This window comes from Podarcis gaigeae (genome assembly GCF_964106915.1).
Source record: "Podarcis gaigeae genome assembly, chromosome: 13".
NCBI classification, from domain to species: Eukaryota; Metazoa; Chordata; class Lepidosauria; order Squamata; family Lacertidae; genus Podarcis; species Podarcis gaigeae.
The window spans coordinates 48132915-48146706 of record NC_139689.1 but is presented as its reverse complement, the minus strand read 5'-3'; the positions used below and the strand labels follow the sequence as shown (position 1 = coordinate 48146706).

General features: G+C 48.7%; 2 protein-coding genes across 2 annotated transcripts in view; one reads left to right on the top strand and one right to left on the bottom strand.

Annotated features, from left to right (window-relative positions):
* LOC310830047 (UDP-glucuronosyltransferase 2A2-like) overlaps window positions 1–3798 on the top strand; it is a 47180-nt gene extending 43382 nt beyond the window's left edge. The window contains exons 6-7 of the mRNA XM_083709503.1: window positions 2855–3074; window positions 3342–3798. Coding sequence (XP_083565629.1) covers window positions 2855–3074; window positions 3342–3612 — 491 coding nt within the window. The 3' untranslated portion in view covers window positions 3613–3798. The remainder of the gene's footprint in view (window positions 1–2854; window positions 3075–3341) is intronic.
* A 7448-nt stretch (window positions 3799–11246) lies between these two features.
* On the bottom strand, window positions 11247–13631 carry LOC310830241 (uncharacterized protein). Its single transcript, XM_083709981.1, has 7 exons — window positions 13521–13631; window positions 13013–13092; window positions 12432–12475; window positions 12231–12298; window positions 11665–12132; window positions 11425–11479; window positions 11247–11290 (listed from the first exon to the last, which is right to left on the bottom strand). The coding sequence occupies exons 5-7, from the start codon at window positions 12088–12090 to the stop codon at window positions 11286–11288; spliced, it is 486 nt and encodes a 161-aa protein (XP_083566107.1). The 5' UTR covers window positions 12091–12132; window positions 12231–12298; window positions 12432–12475; window positions 13013–13092; window positions 13521–13631; the 3' UTR covers window positions 11247–11285.
* Between the last annotated feature and the right edge of the window lie 161 nt (window positions 13632–13792).

Genomic DNA, 13792 nt, shown 5'->3' with positions numbered 1-13792 from the left:
TGGCCAACGTGCAGAGCCTCCAGGACGCGCTGACGGAGTCCCTGGGGAATCACGATGTGGTCTCCCCACAGCAGACAGCCGCGACCACGTTGAAGGCCGCCGTCTCCCGATGACCCCAGGCCCAAGGCGTCTTTGTGCTAAGGAGTCAGTGAAGAGGCTCAGCCACTGTGGCTTTGTGGGGCAGGAACATGTTATAAAAGTTCAGCAGCCCCAGGAATGCCTGCAACTCCGTCTTGTTCTTTGGGATGGGGGCCTGCTGGATAGCGCAGATCTTGGATGTGGTCGGGTGAAGGCCGGAGGCATCGATAAGATAGCCCAGGAACTCTACCTGTGACGGCGATCTGGCACTTCTCCCTCTTTACCTTGAGCCCGGCCTCTTGGAACCTGGTCAGCACGGCACGGAGGCGCTCGAACAGCTGCTGGTGTGAGTCTGCGGACACCAAGACGTCATCAAAATATGGTACCACGCCCAGAAGCCCTTGCAGGAGACGCTCCATAAGGCTTTGGAAGATGCCAGGAGCCACACTCACCCCGAACTGCAACCGGCGGCAACGGAATGCCCCTCGGTGGGTGACAATCATCTGGGCTTCAGCAGTGGCATCATCGATGGGCAGTTGTTGATAGGCTTGGGCAAGGTCCAGCTTAGTGAAGACCTTACCCTCACCCAGGGAATGCAGCAGGTGTTGGACAACAGGAACCGGATAAGCCTGCTGCTGAAGTGCCTTGTTGATCGTGCACTTGTAGTCAGCGCAGATTCTCACCGACCCGTCTGGCTTGACAGGCGTGACGATGGGGGTTTCCCACTTGGCGTGATCAACCGGCTCCAAAACTCCTTGGGCGATCAGCTTGTTCAGTTGTTCGTCCACCTTAGCCTTGAGAGCAAAGGGAACCCGGCGTGGCTTTAGCTTGATGGGGGCGACTTGTGGATCAAGGCTAAAGGAGATGGGCGTACCTGTATATTGCCCCAAGGTGCCGTCAAAAACCTCGGCAAAGTCTTTGACCAGACCCTCAGTCTCTGCGTTAGAGATGCAGTTGATGCCAGTGACTTCCAGGCCGAGGGCATCAAACCAGTCTAGCCCTAGGAGGCTTGGCCGCTGACCTTCGACCACCACCAACCGGAGCAGGCCCGAAAAATCCTTGAAGGCGATCCGGAACCGGCCAACGCCTACCACGGGAATGTCATTTCCCTGGTAGTCTCTCAGGTGTACGCGGTGAGAGTCGAGTTGTCTTTTGGACACTCTGGGTACCAGTCTTTCGATGGTGCTCCAAGACACGATGGACAGGGCAGACCCGGTGTCGATCTCCATGTCACATGGAGCTCCTTCAATGAGCACCGTGACGTTCAGCTTGCGTCGCATAGGCGAGTCGGTTTGGCCAATCGTGGTTCCAGACGGGCAGCGGCAGTTGGTGAGAGCGAAACAGCTTTCCTTGGCAGACTGGAGTGAAGACTTGGACTTGTGAGTCAGTGAAGGGGGGGTGTCAGACGGAGCCGATCGGCAGACCTTAGCGATGTGGCCCCTTCTGGAACACTTCCTACAGATGGCGTCTCTGAATCGACACTTGGCACGGGAATGGTTGCCTCCACAGCCGGCACATTCCGGTTGGCCCTTGGACTTCTGTTGGAACTTCCTGCGCTCCCGCTTTGTCTGGTGCACGTCATCGTCTTCACTGGAGGATGCCTCATCACTGCTGGCCTCTTCATGATGCACTGGAACTGGCTTCCTAGCAAGACGCGGGCTGCTGGACTTGCGGATCTCCTGGGGGGAGCGTTCAGCAGCTTCTGAGGCCACAGCCACCTCAATGGCTTTCTGTAGCGTGAGGTCTGGCTTGGCGAGGAGACGCCGTTGCAGATGGATGTCCCGGACCCCGCAGACGATTCGATCCATCAGGGCATCATCTAAGTCTTGGAACTCGCAGTGCATTGCAGCCTGTCGCAGGGCGGTGGTGTAGTTGTTGATTGACTCCCCCTCTGCCTGGTTCTGGTGGTAGAAAGCATGGCGGGCAGCAATCTTGGACGGCTTTGGTGCGTAGTGGTTGCGGAGCTTCTCTTGGATCGTGTCCCATGGTGTTGCCTGGACTGCTTCAGGCGCAACCAATGCTTGCACCGTCTCAAACACCTCAGGCCCATAGAGGCTGAGGAATAGGCCCCGCTTACGCTTCTGTGGTACTTGTGTCAGCTCGTTGGCTTGGAGGTAGCAGTCGAACCGAGCGAGGTAGGAGTTCCATGATTCAGAGGCTGGCGCAAACGGCGGTAGAGGCACAAGTGAAGCCATGATTCCGATGCCGGCGTGAAGGGCGATGGATGGAACACCGTGCTCTAGCCAGAACAGTCAGCTCTGAATTGGTTCTGTTCAGTGATTTCGCTCAGTGATTCAGCTCAGTGATTCAGCTCTGCTCAGAGATGGCTGCATCTGGCTGTGCTCTGATGTCCATCTATCCCACCTTCGTCGCCAGTGTTAAGTTGTGGGCGAACATAGCAGACGACACAGCGATTGCTCCAGAGCAGCTCTTTACTTGTAAGCTGGACAGAACTGAACAGCAAACAGCTCAGCCGGCCTGCTTTTATAGGCAACCGGCTGTCAACATTGTAGCAACAACAACCCAGAGTTTCCCGCCTAAAATAACTGACGTGGACCTGAGTGAAAACTATCTACAGACCTGAGTGAAAACTATCTACAGTATCCCCCTGCTGACCCAGGGTGAGAACTTCACTACATAACACTATGTATAGTGAACTGCAATCTCCAGAGATTGCCTGACAGTTGGACTATGCTGGGCACTGCTGCTAAAAATCAATGCTAATAACCTACTTGTCTCATCCCATAGTCAACAGAGTCTCATCTTCTCCTTCCAGGACATCCCAAGACCAAAGCCTTCATAACACATGGTGGGATCAATGGGATTTATGAAGCTATTTACCATGGTGTTCCCACAGTGGGGATTCCCATTTTTGCTGACCAGCCTGACAACATTGAGCACATGAAGGCAAAGGGGATGGCTGTAGGGCTGGACATCCAGACAATGGAAGCCGAAGATTTAGTGGATGCCGTGAAGGCTGTCATTCTCAACGCCACGTGAGTCAATCGCAAACTCTCTTCTGAAGAAGACATCTGAAGGCAGCCCTGTTTAGGGAAGTTTTTAATGTTTGAAGTTTTATTCTGTTTTTAGTGTTTTGTTGAGAGCCACTCAGAGAGGCTGGGGAAATCCAGCCAGATGGGCAGGGTATCAATAATAAAATTATTATTATTATTATTATTATTATTATTATTATTTAAAGACTGCCGTCTTTTGAGTTCTGGCTCTATACTGATTTGTTCTTGTTTCTCTACCCAATCCTCCAGATATAAGGAAAATGCAATGAGACTGTCACAGATCCACCATGACCAACCAATAAAGCCATTGGACCGCACTGTCTTTTGGATTGAGTTTCTTATGCGCCAGAAAAATGCCAAGCACTTGAGAGCAGCTGCCCATCACTTGACCTGGTACCAGTATCACAGCCTAGACGTCCTTGCCTTCTTGATCGGTTGCATGGCAGTCTTCACATTCATTGCTGTCAAATGCTGTTTATTTTGTTGTTGGAAATGTGGCAGGAAAACCAAAACACAGTAGCTTCTCCTGGGACCCTGCCATCGTTTTGTGGCTTGTGTTTTTCAGTATACTCAGATTTAAGCCCCATCATGAAATCTTCTTCCAAAAGCTTTAATCGTTTCAGCTGAATTGAGAAGCCAACCATAGCCATGCTCCATTCAGCAGCTAAGAGAAAGTTATAGGTATCAATGATGGTTCATTTTAGCATTGCTTTCCCTGCTTCGTTTTTTTCTTTTCCCCAATAATTTTTATTAATTTTTTCCAAATATCTTAAACACAATACAGCTTAACAATATTATTCTCCTTTCAGTCTATATCTTACCCAAATTAACTTCCCTCCACCCCTCTTCTGGCATCTCTACATTGCTCTTACTTAAGCGTGATTACTATATATACATTCTATAAATATCTATAATTTCTTAATAATTTTTGTATTATACTTTAGACATACATTCCTTATTATATTACAGCATTACATCCTGTGGTGTAACCAAATGTATACAATAAACGTTATGAGTTTTATTTCAGTCCTGTGAGTGTCTTTATTTATGTACAGTTTTCTCTAAGTATACCATAAATTTAGACCATTCTTTTTGGAATTTCTCATCGTCCTGCTGTCAGATTCTTCCTGTTAGCCTTGCTATTTCCGCATACTCCAATACTTTCTGTTGCTATTCTTCAATTGTCAGAATATCCTGTTGTTTCCATCTCTGTGCGAGGAGTACTCTTCCTGCTGTTGTGGCATACAGGAAGAATTTCTGATCTTCCTTTTTAATGTCCTCTCCATCCATTCCTAGCAAAAATGCCTCCAGCTTTTTATAAAAAGTGTACCTAAATATCTTTTTTAACTCACTATACACACTATCCCAAAAAGTCTTCCCCTTGTCACACAACTACCACATGTGGAGAAAATTTCCCTCTTTTACAGCGCATTTCCAGCAGTTCTTATTTTTCATTTTGTACATCTTTGCTAGTTTGTTGGGTGTTAAGTACCACCTATACATCATTTTTAACAAATTCTCTTTTAAGGTCATGGATGCGGTAAATTTTATTCCTAAATTCCATAGTCTTGTCCATTTCTCATACTCGGTATTATATCCTAGGTCCATTGCCCACTTAATCATGACCTCCTTAATATCTTCATCTTTTGTATGCCATTCCAACAAAAATTCATATACTTTAGACAAAATCTTTGTATGACCTTGTAATACACCAGTCTCCAGTATTGATCTATTATGATTAAATCCATATATTTTTTTTAATCTTTAAGGAATAGATCATTAATATGGTGATTGTCAGGGAACTGCCATGGGAGCCAGAGGCGGAGGCAAGGCTCCCAAGCGATGCTGGAGAAGGGCCCATCAGGGAGAGAGGCAGCTCATCGGCTGGGGAAGGAAATCAGCGTAACACCAGGGATAAAGGGGGGCAGATGGGGGAATCGGCGAGGGGGCTCCAGGACTCCTCGCCGGAGACCAGCGGGGAGAGCACGGGTCCTCCGCTGCCCACACCCACCCTGCGCAGAAGACTTCCGCGCAGGGAGAGTAGGCGGAGACTTGGCGTCAAAGAACTTCTTTGCTGGAAGAGGTTCAAGAAACGCCCACTGACGGATTCTGCTAGCGACTGAAACAGCCACGAAGTGAAGGGCTGTCCAGACAGAAAAGGTTTAACCAGGCAACCTAGGCAGGAGCAACCCCTATAACCATTACAGTGATATTCCATCCATCCTGACAATCTAGGTTTTAGTTCTTCATAAGGTCTGATTTTGATTATGTTATTGTCTTCTTTCAACAAATCTCTATAGGTTATCCAATCTCCTTTCATATTTAATTTTTTAACTGAAAAGGCTTCCCTGCTTTGATTGAACTTATTCTGTAATCTCCAGAATTAGCATTGTGGCTCAGTAACTGCTTATTTGGAATTGGTGGAAACCCTCAACACATGTCTCAAAAATTGTGTGTTACTATTGCCAAAACTGGGGACGCAGGTGGTGCTGTGGTCTAAACCACAGAAGCTAGGGCTTGCTGATCAGAAGGTTGGCAGTTCAAATCCCTGTGATGGGGTGAGCTCCCGTTGTTCAGTCCCAGCTCCTGCCCACCTAGCAGTTCGAAAGCACATCAAAGTGCAAGTAGATAAATAGGTACCACTCCAGCGGGAAGGTAAACGGCGTTTCCGTGCGCTGCTCTGGTTTGCCAGAAGCAGCTAGTCATGCTGGCCACATGACATAGAAGCTGTCTGCGGACAAACGTCGGCTCCCTCAGCCTATAGAGCGAGATGAGCGCGCAACCCCAGAGTCGTCTGTGACTGGACCTTACAGTCAGGGGTACCTTTACCTTTTATTGCCAAAACTAAAGCCAGAAATCAAGTATATCACATGGAGCCACAAGGAGCATGCACTGATTATTTGAGGTAAATGTTTTCCCCAAAATATAGACAAGCGTTTACACTGCTTTGAAAGGAAGGCTTAAAGACTCTCCTCCTGCATTGGAATAATGTGTTGTGGTGTGTTGAAGGGCTAGGTGTGGCCATCGCCTGCGCCTTCAATTTTTGGGTATTCCGTTAAAGGAATCCGGCGGTCGTGTATTCTGTCCGATGCCTGCTTGGCGGGAGGCCATGGCACGACCCTCGGTGACATCAGGGGAGAGCTTATAGTTGGATTAGCATCAACAGGCTCCACCTACTGGTGAATAAACCCCCCTGTTTTAGACTCACCCCTCTCTGAGGGGGTGGAGTCAGCTGACGTAATCCAATGCCTAAGCCAATACCTTTTCACTTGCTGTAATCAATAAAGTTGTGGCCTTTTATTGCCCATTAACCTTATATCACGTGTCCTTGTGTTTTCATTCCATTACGCGGGGATCGGGTCCTCGAACCACAACAGCATTTTATATATACTGTTTGTCCGTGTGGAAAGTAAAGAGTTAGAAACTGTACCACACATTTTTTTTTAAAAAAAATGTACTTTTGAAAGAACCAGATTTCTCCTTTCCCCAAAAGTTGCTTAAAGTGCTGTAGATCATAGCATAAGTAAGAAAGATTGATATAACTTCAATATGGCATGATATTCTCCATCGTGAGCTTGGTGCAAGCCTGAAATCAGCCTCATCAGCCAACTCAAGGAAATTTAACTGCCAGAGAGCAAACAAAGGATAGCCTGTTCAGCCAGAGGCCACCAGGATGGCTTTAATTCAAACACTTAATTAGCAAGACGGGTGAGGTGAGAAGCAGGGAGGAAATTCTAAGATAAATTCAAAGGCAGGATAAAACTAACTGCTCATCTCAAGGTCTCTGTCCCTTCTCCATTGGTATGCCTTTACCAAAAGGGTATAAAAGACCCCTAAATTTAAGAAGTCTGTTGTGTTCTTCTTGCTCCAAGTGAGAAGAGATCTGCGCTTCCAAAGAATCACCACACATCCTCTTTGCTTAAGAATAGATATATTATTTCCAAGAATTACCAACAGAGGAGGAATGGCAGACAGTGGCGTAGCGTGGGTTGTCAGCACCCGGGGCAAGGCAAGTAATTTGCGCCCCCTAACCCATGGATTTGCGCCCCCTAACCCGTGGATTTGCGCACCCTAACCCTAACCCCCAGATGTTGCGCCCGGTGCGGCCGGCCCCCCCTGCCCCCCCACGCTACGCCACTGACGGCAGATGAAGATGATGGACTTTTTGGATTTGGCTGACCTGACTGGAAGAATCCGCGATCAGAAAGAGGAGGAGTACCAAGAAGAATGGAAGAAATTTAAGGACTATTTAGCTAAATATTCGAAGATAATATAACTAGAATTACTTGTAAGTACCAAATTGGCCTAGGAGTTAAACATGTTAAATTGTATAACATTATGGACAGAAGATAATTTGAAAAGAAAGACAGATGTTAATCGATTAAGTTAATTTTATTTAAAAGTAGTATTGGAAAACTGCTACAATGACCTATATGGAAACCCAGCTAGGGGGATTTGAGGAAGTCATTTAACAATGATAACAAAATCGGGAATTTAACAGTGAGGATAAATGAATGTTTGTTTGTTCTTTATATTCTAATGTTTTTTATTTGTTATAAAAAATTATTTTGTTTGTTATAAATTTGGGAAATTAATAAAAAAAATGGGGGGATAGAATAGATATAGTATTTCTTCCCCCACCTCCTCCCTCCATTTATTAACTTAGTGTGGGTCCCGCTCAGGGCCAGATTTAGATGAAGAAAGGCCCTAGGCTATGGCACGTGAGGCCCCTCTCAGTACCCCACCCTCATGACTAGAAGAAAATGGAAGAGTGTTATAGACAACTCTATTACTTCCTCACTCTTGAGAGATAGGAGGAACATACTGTGGAAAGAATTGATGGAGCCTCAAAAACTGGAAAACTTTACTGGAAGTTGATATAGTAGGAGGCATTAGGGAAAAGGGAAAAGGATTCCTGGATGGTTAAGTCCAGTCAAAGGCAACTATGGTGTTGTGGTGCTCATCTTGCTTTCAGGCCAAGGGAGCCGGCGTTTGTCCACAGAGTTTTCCAGGTCATGTGGCCAGCAGGACTAAACCGCTTCTGGCGCAATGGGACACCGTGACGGAAACCAAAGCACACGGAAATGCCATTTACCTTCCCGCTGCAGTGATACCCATTTATCTACTTGCACTGGTGTGCTTTTGAACTGCTAGGTTGGCAGGAGCTGGGACAGAGGAACAGGAGCTCACCCTGTCGCGGGGATTCAAACCACCAACCTTCCGATCGGCAAGCCCACGAGTCCCAGTGGTTTAGACCACAGTGCCACCTGCGTCAGTAGGAGGCATAGAACTAATTTGAGACATGTCTCCCCCAAAAAATAAAACCAGATTTGAGGTGACACCAGTATTGGGAGCCGTTTCAAGATTTCCATCATATATGCAACACACACACACACACATACATGCATGCATGCAGTGGAGATTTAAAATCAGGGTTTTTCTTCTCTGAGATGGGCGGCCATGACAGGCCGACAAGCCCCCTCTGCCCCTCACTTCCCTCCACAGTACCTGCAGACTACTGGAACCACAATTGCTCTCCTCTGCTCAATCCACCAGAGCCTGTCTCTGTATTAACTCTCTGAGGGTTTGAGAACCATTGGTTACCCTCACTTGCTTTAGCTGGCTGGTCAAAGCCTTTCCTGGGGTGTGGCTGCTGCTACATGCTGATGGCTTTTACAGACCCTCCAAGCGTCCCTGTTTTCCAGGCACATCCCTAATTTGGAGAAGCCGTCTCGGTTTCTGATTTGATCCCACAATGCCCCACTTTTCCTTAGGATGTCTCTATTTTCATTGGAGAGATGTTGGAGGGTATGGAGTTATCCAAACCCCGAGCTGTCTGAAGACAATCCTGTATAGGGAAGGGTTTTTTTTTTTAAGTTTAATGTTTTATTATGTTTTTATATATGTTGGAAGATGCCCAGAGTGGCTGGGGCAACCCAATCAGATGAGTAGGGTATAAATAGTAAAATTATCATGATGGAATGGGACATCCCTATTCTCACTGGAGAAATGTTGGAGGGCCTGCTTTTAGAAGCCACAGGCAACAATTACACGACATTTGTACTGACAGTAAACACAGAATGAAAGTAATAGATTGAAGCCTTTAATGTGCCTTGTTTTCATCAAGGTAAACCACATTCTTTGTTATTTTAATTCCAGTAAAACAAAACCAAATACAAACAGCCAACAAGAGTACAAGTCCCGGCTCTCTGAGGACAAAGGGCAGCAGTGAGGGAGGGAGACAAGGAGCCAACTCACTGCTCTATTAGAGGGGAGGACATTCACTGTGTTCACCTCAGCTATGGTAGGATGGATGCTTGGTGGCCCAGCAGAAAAAGGATAAAACCCACATGGGGGGAGGGAAAACCTCAAACCAGTGGGCCTGTCCCTTTCCCCTAAAGCAGCAGAAAGACAGATCAGATAGGTGTGGAGACCCCTTGTCACACTGGCTACAGGAAGGTAGTGAGAGACTGCTTACGAAGGCATGCCAGAGCACTGCTCGAGCCAGTCTTCCTGAGCAAGGCGATGGTGCAGGGAATGGATGGGGGCAAGAGAGGGGGGAGGTCAGCGCCCTCTCTTTAATCCACCTCCTCCATGCGTGAGGCATCCTCGTCTCCTTCCAGAGGGGGAATATCTTCAGAGACAGCGGCACTAGGCTCTTCAGCAGCAACCTCATCTTCCTCAATCCTGAGCCCCAGCTTGATCATCCTAGAGATACGCTTGGAGTGAGTCTGTGGATCCTCCAAGGAGGAGCCAGAGGAAAGCAGTGCTGTCTCCAAGAGCAGCACCACAAGGTCCTTGACGGCCTGGTCGTTCTTGTCTGCCTCGGCCTTCTGACGCAGTGTCTCTACAATGGGGTGGTCAGGATTGATCTCCAGGTGCTTCTTGGCCATCATGTAGCCCATGGTGGAGTTGTCTCGCAAGGCCTGGGCCTTCATGATACCTTCCATGTTGGCGGTCCAGCCATAGGTGCTGGTGACAATACAGCAGGGCCAGGAGACCAGCCTGTTTGAGACCGTCACCTTTTCAACTTTCTTCTCCAGGTTCTCAAACTTGGCTTTGTTCTCCTCCATCATCTTCTTCTCGTCCTCATCCTCTGGCAGCTCCAGCCCTTCTTTGGTGACAGACACCAAGGTCTTGCCAACAAATTCCTTCAGCTGCTGGACGCTATACTCATCAATGGGCTCTGTCATGTACACCACCTCAGAGCCGCCTGCAGGATGACTTCCAGGCATACTCTTCATCATCGTTGTGCTTGGTAGTAACCACAACCTTCTCAGCCACAAGGTAAGCAGAGTAAAAGCCCACACCGAACTGTCCAATCATGGAGATGTCTGCACCAGCCTGCAAGGCTTCCATGAAGTCGGCTTTGGTGCCAGACTTCGCAATGGTGCCCAGATTGTTGATAAGGTCTGCCTTTGTCATGCCAATACCGGTGTCCACCAAGGTGAGGGTGCGATCATGGGGATTGGGAATGATATCTGTCTTCAGCTCTTTGCCACGTTCCAGCTTTGAGGGATCTGTCAGACTCTTATAGCGGATCTTGTCCAGTGCATCAGAGGCGTTGGAAATGATCTCCTGCATAAATATTTCCTTGTTGGAGTAAAAGGTGTTGATTATCAGGGACATAAACTTGGCAATCTCTGCCTGGAAGGGGTGTATCAAAACAAGTGCTGTACAACTACTGTTTAGATGGTTTACTTGAACTCACAGGGAGACAGGTAAGAAATATTTTCATGAACAGAAGGATGGAGGATGTGTGCATTGTACGAAACCAAGTTTGTGTTCAACCAAAAGATGAGGATCTCCCATTCCTTCACTCTGTGCCGGGTCGTTCAAAATATCCTCAAAACCAATGCAGTCACAGTTGCCTTTCCAGAGATCCAGGGACAAGTTAGAACTAGGAAGGAAGATGCTGGAGCTGCTTCACTGCTTGGAATTCCATCTGCAGCTTCAGCGGTGCATGCAGCCCCGGAATATTTCTCAGAGTAGAAAAATTCATCTTCTCTTGATTTAGCAACAACAACAACAAAATTACCCGGTGTGTCCAAAGGATGAACAGGGGAAAGTTTGCTCTTCACATTTGTAAAACCTCTATTTATCACATCACAGCTTTCAAATGCTTCAGCAGCTGACAAATCAGAAACCGCAATACAGTCCTTCAGCTGAGATCCAAACGCTCTGGAATTCGCCTCAACCTGTGGTTTTTTTATAAAAAAAAGAAGGGGGGAAAGGACAGTCGTCAAAGACAATGGGAGATGTAGTGAAGCAACCCCTGTCGGAAGCCCCCCAGCCTTCTCCCCGCCTCATGCAGAGGTTCCCTTCCTCTTACCTGGTCTTTTGGGGGGAGGCTTGGGCAACAGCCACAGCGGTGCACGATCGAGATCCTGCAAGAAAGAAGGGAGCTTTGAAGCACTGCTTCTTGGGATCGAATCCTGTTGGCTGCTTTCGCAGTGGCATCTGGGTGGCCCCTGGGATAAGAGGAGGCTGGACCAGATGGGCCCTTGGCCTGATCCCGCAGGCCCTCCTTGTGTGTTTCCTAGGGCCCCCCTCCTCCCCTCTGTCCCATTACCTCAGGGGCGAGAGGCCATCGTCTGGGCTCCAGTCCCTCCCGGAGGAATGTGGCGGTTCCACGGCTGAACTTCTCCCTCGCTGCAAAACAAACAGAGACATCAGAAGGCTCCTGTCTCCCAGCCACACTAGCCCCAGTCTGGGGCAGGAGGGTGGGGGACCTGGGAAGGGGGCATTTCCACTTACCTGATCTTATCAGGGCTCCCCACTTCTCCACCGTACGGGCGTCCGACCGGCCTAGCACAGAAGCAACAGCCAAAGTCTCCTCCCTCACCTGAGAAGCTGTTTTAATGGGAGGAAACTTTGGCTGCTGCTTCTGTGCCAAACCGGGCCGGGATGGAGCCATGCCCGTACAGAGGAGGGGCAGTGGGGACGCGCCGCGAGGGACGACAGCCGGGAACCGCCGGGATGTTGCTCGGTTCTTCATTCCGGGAGCCGGCGCTGGAGCCTCATCCCTGGAGGCGTGGCCCTGTGAAGGAAGAAGGACATCATATGAGAATGGAAGCCACAGGTGGGACTCCCAAAAGATGTTTCACAAGGATCCCTTCATTCCCTCTGCCCTCGTACCTGATGTCCGCCACGTCTCTCCAGGGATTTGGCCAGAACAAAATAGGTGTTGGGGAAAGGCTCCCACACTGCAAAGAAAAAAAAACATGAGCAGGCGCCTGGCTCCCTGCCATGCTAGCCCCAGTCTGGGGCATGAGGGTGGGGGACAAGGGAAGAAAACATTCCTAGAATATGGGGCACTCAGTTGGCATTTCCACTTACCTGAGCTGGGAGCCTTTCCCCCTTTGTTCTGGCCGGCCTCTCGCCTAAGGAAGAAACAAGCTCAGTTAGTATGATGGGGGTGGGGACAGGGAGAATTCTGGGCTTGATCTCCAACAGAGCCTGATTATTCAATGGACAGAGTAGGCCTATGGGCCAGGCAACAACGGATCAGAAAAAGTACTGTTTGTTTTGCCTATTAATTATTGTTGGTTGCTAAAATCAAAAACGTATCAGGATATGAGTTGCAAGGAGCCCAGGGATATTTTGACTGCCATGGGGCCTCCACAGGTTTTAATCTGGAACTGTGCCCAACCAAGGGCCAACTTTGGGCTCTCAAATGTCCAGGGCACCCTATACGCAGAGCCGTAGCTGGGTGATCTTGCGCCCCTGGAGAACCGTCCAGATCACACCCCCTAGCCACGGACAAATGAGCTCTTCTTTCTGCCTCTCCTCCAACCCTCCACCCTTTCAATTCACCCTCTATCGAAAACCTTTTCTTATGAGTCAATAGCCCAGTGTGAGCGCACTGGCCGTGCCATCCTCAGACTGCCCCAGCCCTGCCACAGAAGGGCACAGCATACCTGTAGATGCTGGTATTGGACGTGGCACCGCTGGGCTGCTGCTTGGCCGGAGCCCTGACCGGCGCTTCCAAACCACGGCCCTGCAAAGGAAGAAGGACATTTTACTCTCCTGCCATAGGCATCCACTCTAGGGGACAGGGGTCCCGTGGGCCCTCCCCAAAGATTTTCTTCTGGGGCAGATCTCACTCCATTTTTTCTCTCCCCCCAGCCACAACAGGGGACAGCCAGCCAGCGGAGGGACATAGGGGGCAGGTGGGGAGCGAAGGCCGCTCCCTGCAAGGCCCTTTCCACCTGGCCTGGGGGGGCGAGGCCCAGACCCACCAGCCAGCCCTACTGAAGAGGCTCCTCCTGAGGCTGGAGGAGCATCGCCCAGCTATTGTTTTGTTGATTTATTGATTTATTATGCTGTAAACCGCTTTGAGATTTTTATTAAAAATATAAAGCGGTATATAAATATAAATAAATAAATAAATATGTGGGAGACGAATTCCCCAAGGAATTAACATACCACAATGTCCAGGGATATTTGTTTCTGCTTCTGCCTTCCTGCCTGAGAACCTGTGAGACAGAAAGGAAAATAAAAACAGAGGAAGTTACCAACCAGTAATTCACAACAGAAAATATCCTGCCCACAGCCAGCCCCGGCTGGGCTCCAAACTCCGACCATCTTCTTACCAGCCAGATGCACTGACCCCTTGCAATTCTGCGGGGGGGGGGGAGCAAAGGGACAGAGAAACCATGTCCCTCAGGACATAGATATGAGAGCCACACCATGCAGCC